General features: G+C 46.0%; 1 protein-coding gene across 1 annotated transcript in view; it reads left to right on the top strand.

Annotated features, from left to right (window-relative positions):
* ASNS (asparagine synthetase (glutamine-hydrolyzing)) overlaps positions 1 to 27,335 on the top strand; it is a 245,567-nt gene that overhangs the window by 153,455 nt on the left and 64,777 nt on the right. The window contains exon 11 of the mRNA XM_085630875.1: positions 8,922 to 9,077. Coding sequence (XP_085487001.1) covers positions 8,922 to 9,077 — 156 coding nt within the window. The remainder of the gene's footprint in view (positions 1 to 8,921; positions 9,078 to 27,335) is intronic.

Raw genomic sequence — 27,335 nt, 5'->3', positions numbered from 1 at the left:
TATATTATGTGTGTGTGAGAAATTGGGTTATTTATTGGGTGACTGGGGGATCTGAACCCTGGTCAAGCAACAGCCACAATCCCTCGCTCCTCAATTAAACTGTACTTAACCCTGTGTTGCTTGACACAAAAAGCAGTCCGGCTTAACGTAGAGGCAATGTGCAAAGTATTTATGCAGCACACAAACAGTAATAAATTAAAAACATAACACAAAAAAACTACCTCACCAATTTAGAGAAATAAAGTACATTTTAATAAATGTTTTGACAGCAAAATAGCAAAAACCCAGTCAGTAGAACCAGAGTTATGAATTTTTAAAGTTTCAGTAAAAAAGTAGCACCTAAAAAATCAAAGCGCCAACCACGGACATCTACTCACATGATACGGGTCAGAGTTGAAAAATAGGACTAACTGCGATGGAGCACGGTTCAGATACAAGAAGTGGATTGGTTCAAGTCAGCACTCTCCTTCAGACTTGAGAGAAAGTTTGGTAAAAATGTTCTGAGAAGGTAAAGTTCAGTGGGGCAAGTCTAGCAGGCGGTGATGAGGATAGAGCGTCATCGCCGGGGAGCTTTGGGTCGAAGCCGTGGTGAAGATTTCTTCATCTAGACTTGGTCTTTCTTTTGGAAGTTGAACATTTCCAGTGGGACGAGGCAGAAGGGTGTAGCTGAAGATAGTTCCAGGGGCTCGAATACCCCTTTGGTCACTGGCGATGCACCTCGAGCAGATAGGCAAGCAGGTTGATTCCAGTCTCCCCCTGGTTCTCAGAGCGGTTTTTGGACAAAAAGTTTGTAAATCCTCAGTTGTGGGTTTTGGCCATCTGGGCTCATTTGGCAACAGAACCAAGGGTCCAGGATTGGTGAGGCACCACTTGGGGGTTCAGGAGTCACTCAAGCTGGGTCCAGGTGTTGGCTTAAGATGATGGGAGCCGTTTGTGGCCCTGTGAATCTGAACAGAAGGCTAGCAAACTACCCTTTGAAGTTACTCTGCTAGTCCAGGGTTCAGTTGAAGATGCAGGGCTCAACAGCAGGGCTGGCCTCTGAGGACCCAAAGCAATCTCCGGGCAGCACTGCAGTCCTTCCAGAACAGCGAAGCAGTCTTTCAGAGTGTCCAGCAGGTTACAGCAACAGGCGGTCCTCTGAGAGTCCTTCTGCAGGACCAGGAATGAGCTGAAAAGTGGGTTGGAGGGTCCTATGTTTATACCTGGTACCTTTCCTCTGGGAGGTGGAAAAAGCTTCTACAAAGTTTATTTCAAGTGCATGGACTTTTCTGACTGCATCTGCCCTTGCTCCAAGCTGGCTGCAGTGACAATGTGGAGGTGATAAGTCTTTTGTATGAAGGCATGGCACAGCCTATTCAGCTGAAAGTGTGCCTGAGCTCATCTCTGCCCCCATCCTGCTAGCAGATGGCCCATTCATGCAAACCTAATCCCTCCATTGTGTTACTGACTGGGTTGAATTCACAATGACTGTCAGTTACACCCAGTCATGTGTCCCAAGACAGGCTGCAAGCACAAAAGGGTTAAGGGCAGGAAAATGGCATTTTCATTTTCACAATTGTAATTAAAAATCGAACTTTATCATTAAAGATGATTTTTCAATACAATTTCATAGATACCAAACATGATCTGGCCACCTTATCCCAATCAAAGGATAGCACTTATTTAGTGTATCTGGCAGAAACTCAAAGTGATAGATTACTTACCTTAGAATTACCCCCTGGCGTCAGACTGGATCCGGAAAGTTTTCGTCAGCAGTACACCTGCACGTCGGTAGGTGGCTTTGTGCGGCTCCGCGTCCGTCGTTGGCGTCGTGGTCGCCGAGATGACGTCGCGGGCGCTACTTAGATGCCGCCCATGCGCGCTGACATCAGTTCTTTCTTTTTCCGCGCCAGCAAGTGCAGATCTGGGAAGAGCAGGTACCCACAGTCAATTTTTGACTGACTTTTTGAGGCCTTTTTGTCTCTATTTTTCATCGAGTCTTCGACTCCTGGTGCAGTTAGGATGCCCGATTTTAAGTCCTGCGAGGACTGTCACCGTATGATGTCGGTGACGGACCCGCCAGAGTGTGTCTTTTCTGGCTGGGGCACGACTACGACCCCAATTCGTGCCCCGACTGCCGGGCCATGGTGCCGAAGTCTTTGTGGGAGCGGTCCCGAAAGCTGCTGGAGGCCCGACAGTCAGCTCCGCACCGTTCGAGGTCCCAGTCCTGTGGGAGGTTGAGGGACCGTGAGCGGAGTCATCACCATCGATCTTCGGGATCCAAGTCTTCGGGGTCAGGTAAGGCGAAGCACAAGAAGTCGAAGAAACGTCATCGTTCTCCGACTTCCCCTCGCCGGCCGCGTAACGCGGCTGAGGTTGCGGTTTGTGCCTCCCCCGTGGCTCCAGCGGAGCCTGTACAGTCGCCGCCGGCCTACTCGCCCTTCCCCGGTCCGTCGGCGACTCCAGTCCAAATACAGGACTTCCTGTCGGCCATGACTCGCTTGTTTGGGCCATCGGGTCCCGCTGGTGCACCTTCGGGTCCGCGGTCATCACCTTTCATCGCTGGTGGGTCCCGGTTGACATCAGTTGACCTTATAACACCTCCACTGACGTTGACCCCACCAGCACCACTTCCGATGTCGCCTGCTCCTAGGGACGACGTCGACCCCGGTTTCAGCCCCGAAGCGGACGCGGCATCGATCGATGCTGTTCTCGATGCTGCTTGGGGATTTCTATCCCCATGTCCCTGCTCCTTATTTTAGGCCTGTAGAACAGCCTGAGGAGGAAGGGGAGGACTGGGAGGGGTCTGAGGACCCTCTCGCAGCTGATTGTTAGTATGAACAGGACTGGGCAGAGGAGTTGGGGGAAGCCAGTGGTCTGGACACCTCACCAGACCTTGGCATGCTGTCTCCTCCTACCGTGGCTTCGGAGAAGGGTGCTAGTTATGCTGTGGTGTTGCGTAGGGCGGCCGAGGCCCTACACCTCGTGCTTCCTACTGTGGCTGTCAGGACTAACCTCCTGACAGAAGTGCTTCAGCCAGCATCTACTTCTGTGGAGCCACTGCTTCCCTTCAGTGAAGCACTTTCTGACGTTCTTTTGGGCACTTGGTCCAGGCCCACCACAGGGGCTCCTGTGGATAGGAAAGTGGCCCGACGCCATCGCCCGGCTCCGGGTGACCCCATTTTCATCTCTCAACATCCCACCCCTGAGAGCTTGGTTGTCCAAGCCTCTGCTTCCCCGACTACCTTCCCTTCCGCACCACCGGATAGGGAATCCAAGAAACTGGATCAGTTCGGGAAGAAGATTTTTTCTTCCGCCAGTTCTGCGCTGTGGTCTGTGAACACCGCATGCCTCTTGGGCCGTTATTCTGACTCTCTGTGGGATTACGGGGACGCAAGTGCTGCCTCATTGTCCGAAGGAGGCATGGACAGGTCTCTCCCAGGCTGTTGCAGAGGGAAAAGACGCAGCTAAGTTTATGATTCGTTGTGGCCTAGACACCGCCGACTCACTGGGCAGATTGATTGCAACGACGGTGGCGATCCGACACCATGCCTGGTTGATGACAACTGGATTTTTGGGGGATGTCCAAAGTACGCTTATGGAAATTCCTCTTGATGGCTGTCGCCTCTTCGGCGACAAAGCAGGTAGCGCGTTGGAGTAGTTCAAGGACTCACGGGCTACGTCCAAGTCCTTGGGACTCTCTGCAGTCCACCCTCCTCCATCTTCTGCTTTTCGCTCCTTTCGTGGCACCGGAAGGGGCGCCCCGCATCATTCACAACAGAGCCACAAGCCTGCGCAGCAACCATCCCATCGCGGACGCGGGTTCCGCCGTGGCGGACCAATTGGCCAGCGGGCAGGTCAGTCCACCTCCACTTTGGCCACCACTGCCTCCAAACCTTCCTAGTCCTAACTTTCAGGACTATCAAACGCCAGTGGGCAGCACGCTTCGCCATCTCCTCCCCCACTGGCGCACCATCACATCGGACAGGTGGGTTTTAGAGATAGTCCGAAGGGGCTACTCCCTCCCCTTCGAGACTACCCCTCCAGCCATGCCACCTCAGTACCATCGCACGTTGGGATCACTTGGTGCTTCTTCAGTAGGAAGTTGCGGCCCTCTTGGCCAAGGGGGCCATCGAGCGCGTTCCGACGCCAGAAGTAGGTTGTGGTTGCTATTCCCACTACTTTCTGGTGCCAAAGAAGGACAAGGGCCTGCGTCCTATCTTAGACCTCCGGAACGTCAATCGCTTCCTCTGCAAAGAGAAGTTCAAGATGCTCACCTTGGCTCAGGTCTTGTCTGTTCTAGATCCACATCTTTGTGGCCTCGGACTGGGCTCGAAGAGTTTGGTATCCCGAGCTACTCAGTATGAGCATCGATCCCCCTATCCGACTGCCTCTTTGGTAGGATCTTTTGTCGCAGCAGCAGGGGATGGTCCTCCACCCGAACCTGTACAGCCTCCGCCTCTTTGCGTGGAGATTGAGCGGGGGCAGTTGATTCCTTTCGACTTGCCTCCTGAAGTTTGTGATGTCATTCTGGCAGCCACACGTCCCTCCACTAAGGTGGTATACGCCTGCAGGTGGAACAAATTTGTGGCATGATGCAGAGCAAAGGCTGTAGATCCCCTTTCTGCCCCTCTTTGTGTGGTCCTTTTGTTCCTTTTTTCTTTGGTCCGGCAGGGCTCTGCTCTGGGCACTATCAAAGGTTATCATTCTGCCATTTCGGCCTTTCTCAGGCTCCCTGATCAGCCCTCTCTTTTCAAGTCCCCGGTTCTAAATAGATTTCTCAAAGGCATTACACACCTTTTCCCTCCTGTTCCTTTTGTGATGCCACAGTGGGACTTGAATCTGGTTCTTACTTATCTCATGTGTGCTCCTTTCGAGCCCCTTCACAACTGTCCTCTTAGTCTCTTGACCTTGAAGACTGCCTTCCTGATTGCCATCACCTCCACTAAGCGAGTGAGTGAGCTCCAGGCTCTTTCTTGTAAGCCTCCTTTTCTGTCGGTCCACCCGGACAAGGTTGTGCTCAGGCCCCATCCTTCCTTTTTACCGAAAGTTGTTACGGCCTTTCACATTGGGCAGACCGTTACCTTGCCCACCTTTTTTCCGCCTCTGCATCCTTCCAGAGAGGAAGAGAGGCTCCACCGTCTGGCTCTCATTTTATCTCAACCGTACACAGCAGTTCTGGGTGGATGACCAACTCTATGTTGGCTACGTTGGCACCAAGAAAGGTTGGGTGGTACACAGAGGACTATCTCCACTGGGTCGTCTTGTGTATCAAAGCCTGTTACTCTTTGGCTAAAAAAGAGCCTCCGGTGGGACTGCGTGGTCATTCCACTAGAGCATCTGCAGCCACTACTGTATTGGGACATAGTGTCCCCCTTCAAGACATTTATCAGGCAGCCACGTGGGCCTCGCTGCATACCTTTACTAAGCATTACTGCCTGGACAGCCAAGTCCGGAGAGACGACTTCTTTGGCCGTCTGTTCTCCCGGACTTCCTGGTGTGATCTTGGTTGGCAGACCCATCACCGGGGTTGATATTGCTGGGCTATCTATTCTAAGGTAAGGAATCTATCACTATGTGTTTCTTTCAGATGAACAAGTTACTTACCTTCGGTATCGATATATCTGTAAGAAACAGTAGTGATAGATTCCTTACTGCCCCACCCATCCTCCCCTCTCTGCTAACTGATTTCTAGGGTTAAGGTCATCCCTTTTAGGGCCCTAGTTTCAATGCACCAGTGGTCAGTATCTTGCATGTCTTTGTGTTCCTGGCGCGGAAAGTCATGTACAGAACTGACGTCAGCGCGTGTGGACCTAAGTATGGACCTAAGTAGCGCCCGCGACGTCATCTCAGCGACCACGACGCCAACGACGGACGCAGAGCTGCACGACGCCACCTACTGACGCGCAGGGGTACTGCTGACAAAAACTTTCCAGATCCAGTCTGACGCCTGGGGGTAATTCTAAGGTAAGGAATCTATCACTACTGTTTCTTACAGATATATTGTTACTGAAGGTAAGTAACTTGTTCAATAAGGCAACCCCATGTTATCCTCTGGGACAGGCAGGCCTCACTACCAGGACATGTAAATCTTAGTACATATCCAACCTTTTAACTACAGTGCACCCTGCCCTATGGGCTTTCTAGGACCTACCTTAGGGGTGTCATATATGCAATAAAAGGGAGTTTAAGGCTTGGCAAGGGGTTTATATTGCCAAGTCGATTTGGCAGTTTAAAACTGCATTTTAAGGTGATACGTAAGTGAGTAGCACAATAAGTGCTGCAGGCTCAGTAGTAGCATTTAATTTACAGGCCCTCGGTATGTATTATACCACTCTACAAGGGGCTTATAAGTAAATTAAATATGCCAATTCGGTGTAAGCCAATCAAACCATGTTTAGGGGTGTGGGCACAAGCCCTTTAGCACTGTTTAGCAGGCACACAGTCCTGTGGCCAACAAAAACTAATTTCAGTAACAAACATAGAGGTAAGCAGGCAAAATCTTTGGGGGTGACCCTGCAGAGGGCCAGGTCCAACAGTGTGTATATGTACGTGTGTTAGACCTGTCAGCCATAGGGTGGTCTTCCGCCCAATCATTTGCTTTCCTCCTTCATTTTGTCTGACCTTGTTTTTGCTGACCTTAGGACTCTGAGTACTTTACCACTGCTAAACAGTGCTAAAGTGCATGTGCTCTCTCCTCTAAACCTGTTGATATTGGCTTATACCCAATTGGCATGCTTTATTTACTTATAAGTCTCTAGTACAGTGCACTACATGTGCCCAGAGCCTGTAGATTAAATACTGCAAGTGGGCCTGCAGCACTGATTGTGCCACCCACTTAAGTAGCCCTTTAAGCACGTCTCATGCCTGTGTGCGCATTTTAAACTGTCATTTTGACCTTGTAAAATGAACCTTTTGCCAGACCCAAGCCTTCCTTTTTAATACATATAAGTCACCCATAAGGTAGGCCTTGAACTGCCAAGAGGGCAGGGTGCAATGTATTTAAAAAGGTTGGATATGTACTTTTAAGTTTTACATGTTATGGTGGTGAAAAACTCTCAAATTCGTTTTTCACTACTACAAGGCCTAGGATAATATTGGAGTTGCCTTATTACATTTTAAAAATGTAATTTCCAAATGGGAAGAAATAATGCGTTTAAATTTGGTGTTTCTGGAATCACAATTTTAAATCCTTACTTATGGTGAAGTCGGATTTTAAATTGCAATTCTGAAAATGCCACCTTTGGGAAGTTGGCTTGTTCATGCCTTAGCTGTTTGGCGACTGGACCCCGTCTCTGGTCACATGAATAGGTGTAGTTGGCAGTTGGGCTTTGTGTATTCCTCCCAGACAGCCAAACACAATCTAAGCTTAGGTGTGACTGAGTGGACCATCACTGGCAGGATGGGAGGGAGTAGCTGGGCCCAGCCTCACCTACACCTGAATAGGCTGTGTCCTGTCTCCATACAAAGGGCTGCATTCCTCCTGTAATTAGTCTGGAGCTAGGGCAGGGAAGGTAGGGCATCTGTGCACTTAAAAGGCATGCCTTTAGAAACTTCTCGACACCTCAAAGGCATAACTGTGTATAAAAGACGGACCTCGGACACCACTACTTCAGTACACTTCTGGACCTGCGGATAATCTGCCAGGAAGAAGGACTGCTGTGCTGCTGAAAGGACTGCCACTCTGCTGGACTGTGGCTCTGAAGGAATTGCTGCCCGGCTGTGCTCGCCTGCTGTCCTCTTTCCTGGGTGAAAAGGAAGGGATATGCATCTCTTGAACCCAGAGTGACTCTAAGGGCAAGTTGGATGGCCTGATCTGAAGCTTCAGGGACATAACAGGCTTCCAACAACTTTGCACATGCACCTGGACTCTGCATTCTGTGAGTCCACCATACCACCCTAGTCCTCGACCCTTAGAAGTGGCCTCTAAGGTACTTGCCGGTGGAACCGACGCACCTCCTCTGCTGAGCGACGCATCCCTGAGCAGAATCAGTGCATCAATGCTGCTGCATGGATAAGGTCCATCGCAAAGGCCCGCATCACTTCCAAAGATTCTCAAAAACAAAGCATTGTCCCAAAAGTGCAATGCCTCCGCAGCCCAGGCCCTCACATCTCTCATTGACGGCAGACTCGACGACGACACCTGACTGCATCAGAGCTTTTCGGAATCGATGCATCGCCTGCTGCGTGATGCATCCCTACGCTGGACTTCTCATCACAGAACATATTGATGGGATCCTCAACGACAATGCAACAGAGTGCGCATTAGAGCCTCGCCGCAGCTTGGAGCCTACACATTGCTTTTGATGTGCGGTCAGTCATTGACGCGGATCCACACAACACTACGTAATCAGGATTTAATGTACTCTGTTCAGCAGGCCTAACTGGGCCCCATGTAGCTGCCCGCACTCCATCGAGGTCAGCCTGAACTTGTTACTTTTTCCCGGCCCAGCGTGACCAGATATCCCCAACTGGCGCTTTGTGCTTTTTGGAACTATTTTCACCAAATCCGTTAAAATTCAATATTGCTAGTTCTACTAATATGATTTTTGTCATTTTGGTCTGGTTTTATTTATTAAAAATCTCTCTGCTTTTTCTAAGTCTGTTGCGGGCTTCTTTTGTGGTGTGTTTTCACTGTTTCACAGTTTAAAGTGTTGCACAAATACTTTACACTTTGCCTCTGAGTTAAGCCTGACTGCTCTATGCCAGGCTACCATGGGGGTGAGCACAGGTAAATTTAAGTTTTGCTTGTGCCTTACCCTGACAAGGATTGTGATAACTGCTTGACCAGGACTTATACCCCAGTTAATCACCACCCCAATTTCTTACAGTGTGTATGTGTGGTTCACTACAAAACACATTTATGGCCAGAGATATAGTCTGTTAAATATAATAAATGGAAGTCTCTAAGATAAATTTCCTTTCTTTGTGCTCTCTAATAGAATGGAATAGAAAAGTATCTATTGAGGGAATCTTTCCAGGACTCCAAATTGCTCCCAAAAGAGATACTATGGAGGCCCAAAGAAGCATTTAGTGATGGCATAGCATCTGTCAAAAGGTCTTGGTACAGCATGATCCAGGAGCACATCGAGCATCAGGTATCGAACTATGTGTATTTTTCAGATTTTTGTGTAGTGTGAGTGTTAAATCAATGGTATAAACAGTTTAGATATTTTCTAGCACAACAACTGACAAGTTGATATTTGTGATAAGATGACTGATAATGTTGTCAATAATTATTTCCTGTGTACTGATGAATCATTTATCTACCGGTAATCTTTAGTACCCTGATTAAGAGTCCTCTTCATACCCCGAAAACCCATACACACTCTTTAATACACTTTTTTTATATTGACCAAAAGAATCTTCTGTTTCTATTATCAAAATACCATATAAATAGTTCCTACCGCCAACCCTCCTCCTGTCGTGGAGTGTAATGACTAGAGGGAGGGGGATAAATGAACTGATTCAAAGAGGACTTCTAATCAGGTTACTGAAGATTGCCTGTGAGTAAATGAATAATTCCTTCCTCATGGAGTCCTCCTCATCCCAGTTCTATCAAAATACCATATAAATAGTTCCTCCCGCCAACCCTCCTCCTGTCGTGGAGTGTAATGACTAGAGGGAGGGGGATAAATGAACTGATACAAGGAGGACTTCTAATCAGGTTACTGAAGATTGCCTGTGAGTAAATGATTAATTCCTCCCTCATGGAGTCCTCCTCATCCTTGTTCTAACCAATGAGGATTTCACAAGAAAAATTTGCTCCACCATTAAAATGTGTATTACTTAATTGGTCAAGACAGTACAGCAGAACCAAAATGATCCTGCATACAATCAGACAAATTAAGGTGATAATGTTTAGTGAAAGTCTGAAATGAAGACCATGTAGCTTCTCTGTAGATCTCCATTAAAGGAACACCACCTGCCTCTGCCCAAGAAGTTGAGATTGCCCTGGTTGAACAACCTTGAATAGTACCTGGAAGAGAACCCCTTCATTAGAATACTCCTGTATTATAGCCTGCTGAATCCATCTGCTGTATGTAGCGTTTATAAACCCCCTACCCTTAGTTACAGATCCGTGAGTCATGAACAGGGAACTAAAATCTCGACTAGGCTTTGTACGATCTAAATAAATCAACAACAATTTTTTGACATCCAAAGATGATGGAACATTAGAGGCTGAATCGTCCTGTAATACTGGTAACACTACCTCTTTGGACAAATAAAAGGATGTAGAAACTTTAGGAACCAATTTGAGGTCCAATCTCAAAACCACTCAATCTGGAAAAAAATGAAGATAAGGATGTGAGATGCTCGGAGCTCCTAAAATCCCCCAGTCTCCTTGCTGATATAATAGCCACCAGAAAAAGGGGTTTAACCGATAGCCAGGCAAGCCTTGCATGCTCCAAAGGCTCAAATGTAGCCTTCTGGAAACCCTTAAGGACATTTGAAAGATCCCATGCTGGCAAAGGGAGAGATCTGTGACAAATCCCCAGAGAGCTGACAAAAAGCCTTAATTGCTGCCCAGAGAAATATTAAAGTGGAAGGCACAAGACCTTTTTAGAAACCATCCTGAGGGAAATGTTAAAATTTGGAAATGATCAATATCAAGTGAAGTTTTAGATTTCTCTGCACACCAGTTAGCAAATACTTCCCAGTGGTTTTTTATAAAAAGCTACGGTAGAGTTCTTTCTGGATGACTGAATATCAGTGGCCAACTGTCCAGAACAACCTAGACTATGCAAAGCTAACCATTTAGCAACTAAGCCATTTGATTCAGATGACTGTACTGTTGTGGATTTAGGGGAGGAAATTGCAATGGAGGCGGATTGACCTGAAGGGAAAAGTATTTCCTGTCGGACATCATCAGAAACAAGGAAAACCAAGGGTGTCTGGGCCATTAGGGAGCTATCTGAATCACCCTGACTTCCTCTGCTTGAATCTTTTACAAGACCCTTGGAAATAAGTTAATAGGAGAAAGCGCTTAGCAGCAGCCCTGGAGAACATGTGACTAACAGAGCATCTATTGCCCATGCTTAAGGAACCTGTTCCTTAGTGCAGAAATCTGGACACATTGCATTGGACAGGGATGCAAATATGTCCAAAAAGCATTATCTGTTGATGTTAGACTGACAATCTAACATCATCAGATAATCCTATTTTGAGATCAATGGGATTATAAATTGAAGACTCACAGTCCTGAAAGGTTACACCACCACAAATGCGATCAATGCCATGAGAGTCAAGATTGGACAATACCTTCCATCTGGCTTTGGAACCAAGAACAGAAAGAAATAAAATCCTGAAATTCTCTAGTCGAATGGAACCGGAGTCATGGCTCCTTTATCCAAGAGAGTCTGGACTTCCAGCAATATCGCTTGGTGCTTGATACTGTCTCTTGAAATAGGAGTGGTCCGAACCCTTGTCCCAGGTACTTCTTTGAAGACTATCTGATAACCATCTTGGATAATTGGGAGGTCCCAAGAGTATGTGATCGTTTGAGACCTCTGACTAAATAGTCATTTTTGTTGGACAGAGGCTTGATTTTGCCCAGAAGCTTGTCAGGATTTATTATAGAATGCAGCACCCCGACCTAGGGCCCGTCCTCGAAAGGACCGTTTATCCGGTTAAGTGCAGACGTTTTCTGAGAGAAAGTTTTCCTATTTGGAAAATCTTTAAAAGGTCCTAAAATCTTTCTTTCTCCTGCTGCCTTCTGCACCATCTCACCTAGTTGTGGGCCAAATAGTTTCTTTTCATTTCAGCACTTTGGTGAGGTTCCTACTGTTGTTCTACAGGGTCTATCTTGAGCACCTCACTCTAATGATGGCGCATATGTTCGAAACGTGCAACTTGCAAGTATATTTTTTCAGAGACACTAACCTGAGTTTCTAATGGTAGATTTTTTGTTACTTTTTATTCTCTTTTCTCCAATCTGGTTGTGTTCATTGCCTGTTCTGACATTTAAAGTACATATATGTAAAAATGTTTGTGTTGAGACCTTATTGTAGAGGCCCTAATGAAGCAATCTTGATGTTGTGAAACATGTGTTAGCCACTTTGCTATTTGGTAAAATAATATATTTTTTTAAATAAATAACCCTTACAGAATAAACCTGTCCGTCTTTGTTCATTATATTTATATGTGTATTGATGCAGGAGTCCTTTTAAAGGGTATAAGCAAAGAAGCAGTGCACTTGCACAGGGGGGATAAGTGTGATTTTGTGGTTTGAACTTTTCTTTTATGTCATTTGTCATTGGGCTTCTAGTAGACTTTTCTTTTCACACCAAATTTTGATGCATTCAATAGTTATATCTTATTTAACAATACTGATTCACCTTAGTCCACTACCGGCCAACATTTACTTTTAACCAGGCTAGGGATTTGTTGCAGGCAGCTTAGCAAAGACAGTATTTTGTAGCTCTATAAACATTAGTTATTACATTGTCTCACTATTCCTTTTCAGGGTTAACATTTTCTTATCTTTGCCAGAGGGCTTATGTCTCTTATAGTTCTCAATGGTGCCATTGACAATTGTGCACTAGGATTTGGGTCGCATATAGGGGCATTTTGCATTTTGTGGTCTGCTACTTTTAGACATGTAGCTGCGGTCTAGTGGTGATGATTGAAGTCTAGGGTCAGTAGACGATTTTGCAGTTTGTGATGGGTGTGCCATTTTTTATTTGATTGAACCTAGCTCAGTGGTGGCCTTTTGGTCACGCCCCTGCCGCCTGTAATTTGAAATATAACAGAAGCTCTCTTTGTGTTGGTGGTTGATGTTGATTGCATTATAAGAGGCAAAGTGGTGCTACGTGTTGCTTGCTTTGCATCTCAGGGTAGACTTCTGGAATCACGTCTCATGCAATTCCTTCTGTAGTTTCTGTATCCATTTTCTCTTAGCCTCTTCCATGGTCTCCAGTAGAGTTGTTCTTTCATACCAAGTGCGGCTTCTTCTCGATGGCGGAGGAGCGTCGCCCCACTGCTTTTAAGCAATGAGAAACATAAAATGACAATAACTTAGAGTTATTGGCATTTTTTGTTTCCTGTCCTGCTTTGCGGCGGGCGGGGCGGGGCGGGGCTGCTCTGCTCCCCAAGCAGGGGAGAAGTGGTTTGCCCACTCCTAAGTGCTCAATGACTGTTTCATCGGCCCTCTCGGGCCACCCAAACCAGTCATGCGCACGTCCCTGTTCTCCATGCAGGCTGCATTACAGCCTGCATGGAGAACATGCCCACCCCTCCGGCCCCTGGCTGAGCACCCTTGTCACGGCGCTCAGACCAATCACAACGCTGCATTTGTAGCGTTGTCTTTGGCTTAGGGGAGGGAGCTTGGCTGCCTGCTTCCTGTTCCTGTTGGAGGCAGGAGAGCAGGAATGGAGAAGACGCAGGACTCGGCCTTGAGGTAAGTATTTTAAAATGTATTTTATTAATTCCCATCCCCCTACTCCCCCCAAATGTGCATTACCCGCGGCTCCCCCAGAGCCCGCTCCGCCACCATGCCAGCCACGACTTCTTCACAGAAGGCTCCTGATATGACTTGAAGAATGAACCCTCCTTTTTCCCCTTATTTACCTCATCCTGAGTTGGGGGGCAAGGCCATGGCTAGACATGCATGAGAGACCTCTCCTCCATAATCACTTTTGTTTGGGCCCAATAATATGTGTATTTATGTCTCAAACAACCCTTTTTAGGTGGAACCTAGGCAGCCTGCATGCTTGGCTCTCAACATGCTGTATCTTCTCTGTGGGCTTTCACCATGCCCCTCGCATGCCATTTGTTCCTGTGTGCGATTTTCAAAATCCCTTTTCTTTCTGTGGCTAATTGTTCACATTTGTCCCTGCTTTCCGTGGTTGGTTGTTGCCCCTGGTGACTGGCCCTGTTACATGTATTATTGCTTGTTTGTCTATTTCTGTTGGTCTCCTTGCACTCCTTTTTAGTTCAAGCTCCGATCGACCTTTTATATCTCTTCTGTGGGCTTGGCAAACCCAACAATTGCCATTGGTTACTATCTGTGGCATTCAGAACTGCTGGCATCTTATTAGTGTATTTCTGTAAAAGTCCCTCCTTTGTGTGGTCAGCTCTCTTTCCGGCGATTTCATTCAGAGAGCATTTTGCTCGCCCATCCCACAGTACAGCGTGTGATTGCCACAGTACAGCGTGTGATTGCCTGTTTTTATGGAGTGCTGCCGAGTACTTGAGTCATTGCACCCCCTCTAACTCCTCCTTGTGTTTTTTCTGGCGCTCTGCCTCAGGCAGCCTGAGGACCCCTTCTGTTCAAATCTGCCTGGAGACACCACTGGTTAGGTCTCGCCTGACCCAGCGCATGCGCTGGTCTGGCGAGACTTATTGAGAGGGCTCCAAAAAGAGCTACCAGGCCAGCCTAGAGCTACAGTGCATGTGCGCGGGCGCGCGCACCGCTTTTACGGCGATTACTTTCACTTTCGCGGAAGCTTTGATGTTTGATCGCTATCGCGATCACTTTCGCGGCCGCAGGGCCGCTTGGCATAGCCAATAGGTCTCGCTTTTGGGACCTTATAAGTATTTAGTTATGCAACTGCTGCATGGCTAAACACTTATAAGGTCCCAAAGGCGAGACCTATTGGCTATGCCAATGCTTGTTTTTATTCTCTGACCAGGCCAACCCCGGTCTGACCATGCTCCATGCAGGCCTCGTGAGATGAGTCCAGCCTGTCTCCTGCAGCCAAAACAGGCCTACTCCGGTCTGACCCTGCTCCATGCAGGCCTTTTGGAACTTTTCTCTTGGCTCTCCCATCTGTCTCACCTGGTCCTCAGCTTGATGGCTGCAGCGGACATCCCAGTGACAAACCCGGAGCCTGTAATCCAGTACAGGTGAGGCTGAGTAGTAGGCCCAGATAGACCTGAGGGCGGTATGAGGGGCATTTTGGTAGCTTCCAACTACAAGGCAACAATTGTCAGGGGTGCAGGGCTGTGGCGTGATTCAAAATAACCCCCCTTCCTCACTCCCTGCAGTGTTGAAGATGGGGTACTAAGTTTCCGATATCTCACTTATTCATTAACCTGTTTTTTTCCAGTTTTACATAGCCCGAACTTAGGTAGGGTTGCTTTAGCGCACTTCAAGGACTTCTCTGCGCTACTTATGGGGCCCGCGGTGGGAGTCCCCACCTTTGCCTCTGTGCTGGGAGTTGCTTGATAAAGTATTTAGCAAACACACCCATGCAAATTGGTTATGTCTGGGAGCTTCAGAGACCCTCCCGTCCCTCCGGTTTATTATACAACATCGTTCCTATCGCTAGCGCCTAGAGACTAGCTGGTTAGTTTGCAAAGGATTGCAGCTTTTGATGTGGTATGATACAGACTCTTACAACGTGCAAAGTAATATGTGCACCTGCCAGTTTTTTTCACTCACAAAGGAAGCACTAACTGTCAGTCAAGACCTGTTTGCTACAGCGTTAAAACTTGTGTTATACTTACGTATGTTATCTACTTCGACAAGGGCAATTAGTGTGGTTTCCTACTATTCCAACTGGACACTGCGATAGTGGGTACATGCGTGTTTGGTTGTAAGTCTGAGTTTGTTGGGTGTGATGCTAATGGCCTGGTGAGTACATAACTTATGTGTGTTGATGACCATGCCCAAGCTCTGTACTGGCATTACTTAACTTGCAAGTACAGGAGGCCAAACATGTCTTTTATTATGTGTATTTCCTACCTGTTCAGAAACGTATTGTTCATTAAATCACAGTGGCGCTCGGCGAATATGTTTTAGCAGCATAAATAACTGCCCTGAAGGTGTATTAGAAAATTGTCTTTCCCATGCGTCTATGATATAATTCAGTTACCAGTGATAATCTCATGATGTACCGTGTAAATGCTGCATAGAGTCTTAATTAGTACCTTAGAAATATTTGCTTTTATGCAGGCTGTACTCGCTATAATAAACCAATAAAACTTTGAAGATTATTTTGTTAATAACATACCACACTACATTACTCTTAAGCCCTTGTGTTCATTTGTGTCTCTCGCACTAGGAACTCAAGATGCTGTTTCCCTGCTGTTGCTTCTTGTCAGGCCTACCGTTGGCTGGATGCCTGTGCTCTGGCCTTGACTTTTGAAGTCAAATAAGGCCTGTCCTGCTGCGGGGAAAGCCCTGCTCCCCCTTTATTCCTCAGTGTTAGTAGGTGGCTGTTTTCCGTATGTGTTACATGGCCATAACTTATTAGAAGCTGCAGGAGGATTTCTACAAGTGGTGCTCTGAGTTCCGGGGCAAGGGTTCTATAATATCCCGACTCTGTACACAGCCTGTAGTATTTCTCGGTCTGGCCTAGGACATTAACAATTCCAAGTGGTACATTTTCCAGAAAAGTTCATAGGGTGTTACGCACCCTAGTTCCAGCACGTGAGGTTAATGAATTTCATTTCACATGCCTTACCGGGTTACATGTCTCTTGCTCGGTGCTTACTGCTTGAAACCATCCTGCTCGCTCCTCCATGTCTCCACAGGGTTTTGAAGTGCCTAACCTCCCCCCCCCTAACCCTAGACCCTTCGCGCTTTCAAGCCTAGAGCATGGTGCTATAGTGTTCCAGTGCACTAAAGGCCGTTGTGTTGTAGGATGTCTCCAGAGGCAGCAACTCTCCATGCCATTCTGTCACAGTACCATAGCATGTGTCCAAAGACTACTTGTCACAGCAGACCATGGTAGCACACCCTGCCTCAAGAGGTGTCCTTCACTCCAGGGCAGGCACAGGAGACCACAGTGTTGCAGCATATCTCCTAAAGACAAAGTGCAGCATACCATGGGACTTGAAGTTATAGCACCTTGCAATGTCTCTAGAAACCTCAGTCGCCCGAGTCAACCATACATTTACAGTTTACATTCATAGCATGTGCGCCCTGCATACCATTCATTGTTTTGTATATATATATGTTTTTACAGAGGCTACTGTTCCCTCTGTGGTGCTTAAGAGGAATGCTGCTGCTCCTCATGCCCCAACCACAGGTCACCCCCTTCCCCGGTGTTGAACCGTTCACAAAAAGCAATTGTCAAATCTAATAAGTCCGAATGGCGAGATCTATTGGCTTTGCCAATGCTTGTTCTGTTTGCTTTAGTTTTTTTTTTTGTTAGACATGGGGACAACCGATGCAATGACTGAACCCAGTTCCCCAAGTCCAAAGTCGACAACTCTACATGTTAAGCCACTTCCTGTCTTTAAAAATTGCTGTTTTTTCTTTTTAAATGCCTCCATCAGAAATCGGACTGCTTGGTTATGTAGTCATCATCTGACTCGTGTCACCATGACTCCTGGTGTGTGCAGTTTTTTCCATGTACTTTACTCGCACTGAAGAGAAAGAAGCCTCTAGTCTTGTGTTTTTAAAATCGCCCACTTTCCGCTTCTAAAAATGTTGGCATGTATGCCACACCTCTCACATGCATTGTCTAAACTCCACTCCTCATTCTTACAGCATGCTTCTCACAATTTCGTCATCCTCTTGAACCACTTAGAACACAGCTGTCCAGCTGTAAACTACAATCACAATTACAATGTTTGAGCTGCCCGCATGGGTGATTTCACATATTTTCCATTGTTAGGTCGAGCGTAAGCATACGACCTCTTGTATACTTTAGTTACATATATCTCTGCGGACCAAATGCCGTTCCTTGCTTCTCATTTGTTTGTTTCAATGTTCTTTAAAAATCCTTGCTTACTAGTGGCTAGTCCTGCCTCTTTGTCCCTCCTTTTTTAGGTCTCGCCTGAGCCAGCGAGAGCTTTTGTAAAAGGGGGATTTGGAAGTGCAAACCAGTGCTTTCAGGCCGCCAACTACAGTGCATGTGCGCCGGGTGCGCGCACCATTTGGCAGCCTGCACGATCATTTCGCGGCCGCTTTGATGTTCTCAGTGAGCCGCGCGGCCACTGAGAACATCAAAGCGGCCGCGAAAGTGCACACCATTTGCCACCCCCTCCCTTATCCCACTTCCTGCTTGTTCCTAATGAACTGCTCGATATGCTTAACCTAAGTAGACCGAAAGTAACCTTTCGAGTAATCGTGCATCTAATCAAGCTCTTCGATTTTCTTACATGTAGTGTACCTTTTAATAGAGATTTTCTGCCACGCTCAATTAAACTTTTTCATTTCAACTTCAGCGAACCATATCAGACGTGTCCTGGATACAGTACGAATGCTTGTTATGATTTTGTATTAGACATGCAGGGTTAATTCCACTAATGTGTTTTTTCCTACAGACGCCTATTTTGTTGTCAAACAACTGACGAATAAAGTTTAAAATAAAAGGTGTTTGAGTTCTTTCTGTATGGTGCTTCGTGGTTGCTGTCTGGTGTTTGGGATGCGTATTAACCCCGCCAGATATATTCAGAATTCCCCTTTCCTCTTTTTTTCCCCCTCTCCTCTTTCCTATTTGGTTGCAAAGCTAGCAATGTTGCAGCGACTGCTTTAAGATTTCGTCATCGACTTCAACACAGCGCATACGCAACTGCCTTGCAATCCCCGCCCCCCCCCAAACTCACTAAAAACAAGCTGGAATTGTGAGATGCGCTATAAAGACGGTATTTCTGATAGGTATTTTTTTGTACAGCATGCGTATTTCTTGTTTGAGTGATATTTTACAGCTCATGCGTATAACTTTTCCTCACAAATATTTTTCGGTGACTCCGGCAATTTTTATACTATGTTGTGGAATTTTAGATTCACATAGTACAATTGGTTGCCCATTTAATCTAACAAATATTTACATTTTCCTATACTTTTTAATAACTTACACTGGGAGGGGTTCCAGCGTGATCTAGTACTCCCTCACTTGGAACTGATTAGTAATCTCAAACTGGTAATATAGCCGTGTGCCCCGTAATGTTTTTTTTGTTGTTGTTTTTATTTGGGTGCCAGTTTTGTAAGAATTCTGGCAAGGAGTAGGGGGAACTACATTTTAAAGTCTAGGCATTTAATCAACCAATAAGGTGGCAAAATACTGGACGATCGTACCAGATATCTTAATTGCATCTCAAACTTCCAGGCTGCGTTAAAAATCAAATTTAAGACCTGCTTTTTATTTTTGACCCCTTGAGTGCCCCGCCCTTTCCCTGCCCTTTCATTAGCGGGCGGGGTTCATGACGAGATAGTCTCGTCATGGGCACAGCGCAACCGTGCTCCATGACGAGACCATCTCGTCATGGGCACTGAAGGAGTTAAAGCACATGGTTCAATAATTGCTTACTGTAGGTTAACAAGTCAACTGGTGGCAGAAGGAAACCATGTAAATGGAGGCAGTACCACCTTTGCATAATGCCTCCATTGAAAATGCAACAGGTCTCTCATTTACGCGAGGAAGCTATTGGCATTGTAAATGACAATGCCTTTTATTTTATGTTTTAAAAACCAAAACATAAATAAAAGGCATTGTCATTTACAATGCCAATAGCTCAAACTCCCGTAAATGCAAGACCTATTGCATTGCAAATGCTTGTCCTCCAAGGAGCAGGGACTTAGTACAATATCATTATACTTTGTTCTGTTGATCTGCTGGTGGGGGGACTATTTTATTATGTTTTCAACCTCGTGTTACACTGTGGGTGCCCAGACATAGCTGCTTACATTTAATTGCAGCAATCGCTCTCCCAGTTCCTTTCATGTGGCTGGCATCCTTTTGTAGTCTTCCAGAAGGCAGCTCCCAGACTGGCTTGGAATGAAGCAATGAATTACTTTCTGTTTGCTTACTGTTGCCATCTTGGCACTCGATCTTTAGCTGTAAACATCACAAGCTAAAGCACGAATGCCCCGATTGCTTGAAAAGTAAAGAAATAGAAATAAATATATTGTTCTATTTCTTTACTACCTTGCCTACGATGTTTACAGCTAAAGCTCGAGTGCCACTAAGGGTTGTTACTGTGTGAAACCAAAGTAACAGGATCTAACCGGCAGAGGCCCCTTTGACCTGGCTATTGCTCGCCAATCACTCATGTTCTCTTTGTGGAGTGAGATTGGGCAGTTAAAGGACATCGCATTTAAAATGCCCATCCTGCTTCCTGTTTACTCCACTGAACACTAAGGCATCCACAAAGCGTTCTTGTCGTAAGGACCTTTTCAAGCTTTTCTTAAGCTTCTGTAAAAGCAGAAAACACATTCAAATGATTCAGCTTCAGTCTTACATTCTTGTGTCCCGGATGCCATGATTAATTGCACGGTCTTTGGGCTTCTGTAAAAGCAGCTGTAAATGTGTAGAGAGAAGCTGCAGTTTGAGGCTGAGATCACAGTGCCCACGGCCCATAGCGGGCACCGGGCATTTCCCCGGTGGGCCACTAGGGTGGGGGCCGGTTTTGGGCCCTTGGGTGCCCGTTTTTGTTACCGGGTTGGGTGCCCGTTTTTGTTACCGGGCGTCGGCAATATCAGCCCCCTGTAACAAAATCGGCCGAAACCGGCGCTCGCAAACTGCTGGGCTGCACACACCTCACCTCAGGGGAGGCCGGCCGAGCAGTTTGCCAGGGCCGGTTTGGGTTCCCAGTCCGGTCCTGCCCACGGACACCAGATGGGAACATGTCTCCAAGAACGCTTTTGGAGGTAGGTTTTTCTGATATTTACATTTTACAGTACTTTCTCTGAATTGTTAGATTCACTACAAATTAAACTCGAAGCGACTGGAACTTGAGCTCCAGCATGAAAGTCAACTATTGCTCGTGGTGGGGAGAGCGGGTTTTCAGCTTATTTACATTTTTTCTCTCACTTTTAAATGTTTATTTCTCCTATATAGAGGTTTCACAAACTACCTGCCCTTAAACGTTTGTCACAAATGTGTCAGCTGGAATCTCTTCTGGTTGCTTACTCTAAGCAAAGGAAGCTTGACAGTGAATGCACGCAGACTCTGGAAATGTAGCTTCATATTGACTGTTACACACAGTCTCTCGCACAGACTGCGCCTTCCCACGCATGCTGCAAGTACGTCAGCCAAGGGATTGGCCTAGCCGAATCCAGTGCTGTGTTATGTTACTGTGTATCTGTATAGAGCAGCATTCACCAATTAACTTGCCTCTTGGTGCTTAATCACTTGCATGTGTGGCATCAGAGGAACTTATTCAGGGATATTTGCTCCCCCCTGGGCAACGTTAGACTTTGCTACCCTATTTCAGCCATTAAGTGCACATTCTTTAGCTGGCCTCTTGGTGCTTAATTGCCGGCAGTAGTGTGTGGCATCAGCAGATCTTATTCAGGATTATTTGTCCCCTGAGCAAAGTTGGATTTTGTTGCCCCCTTATAGCCACTGGGGCCACTTTCACTAGTTGGAGTGGCAATTTGGTGCCCTGCTGCTGGCGGTGACCTAACCATCCACCTTGCCCAAGAGCAAGCCCTCTCTTCTGCATCTCATGCTGTTGTCCTGGTTCCATATTAATGCCCTGGCTTTGTGCACTAGGCCAAATCCATCCCCATTATCCTGATGTAGAAGCACTGTTTCTAGGAGGGTCAATTTTAGGCAACTTCCACCTAGATCACCAACAGGGGGCACCAAACTGGTTCTACAAACTGTCCAAGTGGCCCATCTCCAAGGTAGAAGAACAGCAAATGTCTCCTCCCCAAGGGGGGCAATGAGCTCTCCTCAGCCATTCCCAGATCCATCTAAAATGTCGGACACTAATCGCCAAAGGCACACAGGTTTGGTTCATATAAACCTAGAGGGCTATACAATAATTAACAATTCAACAACTTTGCAAAAATTGCATTGCATTCCTAGGTACGGGTCTTCATCTGGTGATATCACCCACACGCACTGAGTCAATGCTTTTTTTAAATGCATTTCTACCGCTGCACCCAGCCCAGATGTTTGTTTGTTGCACACTGGGATTTGTAGTTCTGTTTAATACATTAAACCATATGCAATACAAATTCCAAGTTTCAAATGAAATATCGGACTGGATGAGCTATTCACAAATGCAACAGCTTAACTTCAAAGCTCTGGCCAGGCAAAGCGGGCCATTCCACACTTGATTCTGAAATCTAGCACTGTCCAAATGTTGCATTCTGGTACTTGTACTGTTATTCCACCGCACTTTACCAGTGAACCTACTTCAGATGCTAGCAAAGCACTGACAATGTAATTAAAGGAGATGTGTGTTTAATTGTAAATTGATGGATTTCCCAGTTACCGGTGAGAAATCAAGAACGAACCTTTGAAAGATTTCACTAAGTTTGAGCACGTGCTTTTTCTATTCTTTGCTTGCACAGAGTGGAAGTTCAGATCCAAACCTTTTTTGGAAGAAACCAATCCCACTGTGACAATACATTGTAACCAGCTGTAACCAGTGTCAGACAAGCATTTGCAATGCAATAGGTCTCGCATCTGTAACAGTTTGAGCTGTTTGCATTGTAAATGACAATGCCTTTTATTGATCTGTTTTGAAAACCTGCAAGTGGTAAGTAAATACGCACGTTGTACTTAGTCGTTGCTTACGAGAAGCAAGGCTGGCAGTAAAAGAGGCGCAGTTACTGCAGCCTTGCTTCTTATAAGCAACTACTAGAAGTACAAAGTGCGTGTTTATGCACCACTTGCAGGTTTTCAAAACGCATAATTAAAAGGCATTGTCATTTACAGTGCAGGGGCGGCTGGTGACATTTGAAAGTGGTGAGGCGTAAAAGCTGTTGAGTGTTGCATCGCGTGCAAACACGACTGTCATAAGGAGGGTTCGGGGGAGGGGGTTCTCCTTCCGAGGAAAATGCGAAAAAAGGAGTGAGAAAATCCTGCATTTTAAAGAAAATTTGATGAAGCAAGATGATTTAGAAAGCACTTGCGGTGATGTAGACTTGAAATATTGAAACATATGAAAAATACCCTATAGTTTACAGAATTAAACTGTTTATTTACAGTACTGTGCAAATTTTACAGTGCAACAAGCAGTTATTAATTCTCTTACCTGCACACATGGTTGTCTTGTCTGTCTACTCTCTGAAGTGCACCTGTCTGACATTTTCTTCTCAGTCTTGTTATGATAACGTTAATAAAGACATTTAATGATAACACATGGGCTGTAAAAAAATTTGGTGAAGGAAACCGCAGGAGTCCAGCAGGATCTTGCATGCATAATAAAGCAGGACAAACATCCTGGAACCAACATCAAAGGAGGACAGAAGAGCGAAACATCCCCTCTTGTTTGCATTTGAAAACAGCCTTTGGTGGGTCACCATTTTGTAACTGTGGCTGCTGCTTATGCGGTAGGTGCCCATTTGAAACACCGCCTCGTCGTCGAGAGACAAGAGAACCAATGTAGCTTAGCACACAGAGCAGTGAGGGAATGTATGAATATCGCTAAAACTTAATGTGCACTGTTTCTTTTAAATTGCATTATAGAGGACAGCCACAGAGGCCTTTTCGAAGTAGCCCGGCCCTCTCTCTGCACCATAGTGGAAGGTTTCAAACAGCATTGCAGCAACGACAGAACATTTGATTTAAGACATCAGCAAGTGACAAGATTTTATGAGAACAAGAGATTCATATGAAATACGAGAGGGATCACAGTTGCAGTTCTGTTAAAGAATATAAAATAAAGAGGGGGCTTTAGAGAGGCCCTGATATCTGGAGGCTTCTAGCTTCCACGTGCTTGAGTGCTGTGCTTTCGGATTCAGACACAACTCCATGGGCTTGCGCTGCCACCCATGCTTCTCTCGCCATAGTCCATGTGTCTAGCCTCCTCTCTGGCCCTCAGCTGTGTATTTCGAATCTAGTTAGTTTGTGTGTATGTTGCGCTGAACAGGCGAACCCCAGTCTCCTTCCATCCTAATTGTGTACATGCCCGTCCACTGTCTTGCACCTTCAGTCTTCCCGTTGTGGCTTGAAGAAGTGTATTCGTTCTTAACTATGGCATTCAGAAATAATTTTTCCACAATGTTGTGAAATATATCTGCATTCACATTGCCCCTAAAATAATTAATTGTTAAAATATCTTTAATTGGACCAGGTTCTTGTGAGCAATGTTAATTGCTACAGCTAAAGGTTTTCCATGAAATACTCAAATTAAGAGAATTTTGTTTTGAGAAGATTGATTTCAAGTTAGATACCCACGGCCCTGGGTTTTGGCAACTTTTAAATTCACTCTTGGCTTGAATTCATACTGAGGCTGAAGCGTTTGAAATGAATATACACATAAACCGAATGAAATAAAACCACCGGCCGCACCTCCGTTGTACTCTTCATGGAGAAATTGTGAGGATACCTCAGCCGTGCCTCGCGCGGAGCAATAGCCGATCTCCTTGGCTACCAGCCTGATACACGCATTGCTACCTTCGTTTGAGCATACACGGACTCTGCCTCGCTACGACTTACAAGAGCGGTCAGAGACTAGGCACTCACCATGCTTAAAGAGGCCCCACAGAAAGAACATATCACACATGCCCCATCCGCCCATTGTTCCTCTATAGGCCCCGCTGCAGCTTGCCTTGTCTGACTGAATGTGTGTTTGTTTGCGAAGTGGCCTGCACTTTCCGCTCAGATCTAGGCAAGGCCCTTAACATCCTGGAATTAGAAAATGTCACGTCAAAGGCTATTCCAAGTCATTATTTTACACCTTGTTAATTTCAAAAGTGTTCTCTTCTCACCCGAGCCTTCCGCTGTGACTGCACACTGCACTGCAGTTATACTATGTGCGCCAGTGCTTTCCCTCTTGAACGATAAACATGAGCCAACTCGAACACCTGCTGCATGCTCATTACCACGGAAATGAATTCGGAGCTGCCGCTGTGTAGACAAACTCTTCCACAGCTCACTCCCCCAGCTTCCATTGTCCAATCAGGAGGCACAAACATGAAGGGAGTGCTTCAGTTGTTGCCACCCACTTCACTTTGTCGATGTAGGCCAGCCCTGCCCCTTACAATTTAGTTCAATGGCGCTCTGCTGAAAACGCCTGGTTACAGCATAAGCGCCCAATTTAAAAGCTAATCATTGCCGCTTCCTCCGGCCACTCCCATCATGCTGACATCCCTCTCCTTGTGTGTGCCTCGAGGGCGAGTAGTAGCCCTCGCCCCCGGCCGGCACATGAGCAGGAGTTCTCGTCTCTGACCTCACCCCTTCCTTTAAAAAAACAAAACTAGAATTTGCACGAAGCAGTGAGCGGAGCGCTTAATTTAAAGCTGCTGCTCCACATGGTGTACATTCTCTCTCTTCTTCCCCCGGCCACTGGTAGGGTAACGCCCCTTTCACCCATTAAAACCAGCCGCCACTGTTACAATGCCAATAACTCAAACTCTTGCAAATACAAGACCTATTGCATTGCAAATGCTTGTTTTTAGTGCCCGGCAGCCCACAGCTTTCCACGTCTATTTGTTTGCGTGCGTGCATTACTCTGGCCAATCAAACCTTCGAAGTTCTCATACAGCAGCGCATCACCAGCAGTGCCCCCTGGTTATGTTCACACGTTCATACATACACACTCGCCGCCCGACATTCACTGTACTCCGGCAAGGCTTCACCCTACTCTTACCGAAGGGCAAACATGGGGGTGCTTCTCCCCACGTGATCTCCTCTCTCCTGCCACTATTCTTAGGTATGTCAGCATTGTAATTTTTTCTTGTTTCTTGCCTCAGCACACATCGCCCCGGGCACTGCATACGCATGTGGGTCTTTTATATATGTACAAGATTAGTTTTTTTTTCCTCCATCACTTTATTTTCCGGAAATGTCCTTGTTGATCTGCGCAGCAGAAACCCAGATGAGCCCCTCACCCTAGTAACTAACATTTTGGTGGCCAGCCACAGCGCTTAAAGTGTTTCAGCTTTGGCGCCCGTCACTTAATCTCCCCACCCAGTTCAAAGACAAAGATAAAATATCAAACGATTCAGACGCTGTTTTACAGCTTCTTTGTTGCCCGTAAAGGGCTGTTCTATTGTTACTAAATAATTGTTACAAGAAACCTCCTTGTCCCGGCCCTTCAGAAAAACATTATTTGCCACCTCCTGGACTTTCTACCAATATTATTGGCTTTCCGGCAAATATGTATTTGCTTTAGAATGTACGTGTGCTTAACCATGTAGTAAGTAACTGACTTTGTCCGAACCGTTCCAGCCTTTTCTGTTTAAAACCCGCTCAGATTCGGGTTCATCAGGAGTTTTGTATTACTGGTCGACGCATTGCTCTTTTACTTGTCTGCAGAAAAACTTTATCAAAATAACTATATATGTTCGGTACTCTGTTTACCGTTCCGGTTAATGTGCTATTGACTTTTAGCACATTTTTTTTTGTTTTTTATTAACTTGTCAGTCAGTATTTCTTTATTCGATGATTAAAAAACATCATAAAAGCACACATGTACAGACAGTTAAAAATACAATTAAATCATTATCCAGAAACCTGACTGCAATTACACATTTAGTAGAAAGAGAACTAAACAACGCATTTCGTTTTTTTTTTAAAAAAACAATCAAGTTGGTTCTCTAGTCGCCCTTAGTCGTACCACAACTCTGATAAAATTCATGATACTACAAAGTGTCAAGGGGTCGGCCGCTTTTTGCAAAAAAGTTAATGCATCTTTAGCGTGTGCAAATTTCGCTTGCTTTAGGATTCTTACTAGGAATCTGCGCCTAGGCATTGAATAAAAAGGACACAAAAGTACAAAATGAAGGGTGTCCTGCGGAGACCTATTGTCGCAGCCGCAGGCACCCTTCTGCTCAATCGATGAAGTAAAACCTGGTGGATCAGCCAGTAAATGAGATAAAAGATTGAGCATAAAACGCACCATTAAAAATCTATCCTGGGCGTTATGCATGAGATACAAATACGGCTCCATCCCTTCACTATTTTTTACCAGGCTATGGGCGTTCACGGTGCTTTTAATCCCTTCAGCCTCTGCTCTGCTTTTGCATCTCTGGGCCAAGAATAATCTCTTTATAATCAATTTATCTTGTGACACAATTCTCGTTGGATTAAAAAAGAGATCCTTGCGGCCAAGATTTTCCAGACTGGTCAGTACATATTTCAGCCATGGTATTCTCAAGCTTCTATCCCTTCCCAGGCAGTCATTTATAATTTGTCTGCTTAAGGCCGCCTCAGGATTAAGCCAGGATCTCATCCATGCCAGAATGGGTCTGAGTTTGACCAAATCTTCCAAATATGGCCTCCCTAGCTCTCTGTGGGCTATTACAGCAGGGGTGCTCTGAGGAATCTTCAAAATTGAGCGTAGAATTTTATTTTCCTCCCTCTGTAACTGCTGAATGTTTACAAATCCCCACACTTCTGCGCCATAGATGGCCTTGGAGCAGCAAATCGCTCCATAAAGATTAATACTTTGCTCGGGGGACCATCGGCCCACTCTACGCCCATAACCTGAGATAGCACCGTTGGAGGATATCAACTTGCAACAGCGTTCCTCGACCAGGGGTTTCAATTGCAAGGAGC

Source organism: Triturus cristatus, chromosome 10, assembly GCF_964204655.1.
Source record: "Triturus cristatus chromosome 10, aTriCri1.1, whole genome shotgun sequence".
Classification (NCBI taxonomy): domain Eukaryota; kingdom Metazoa; phylum Chordata; class Amphibia; order Caudata; family Salamandridae; genus Triturus; species Triturus cristatus.
This window is presented reverse-complemented; position numbering and strand designations above follow the sequence as displayed.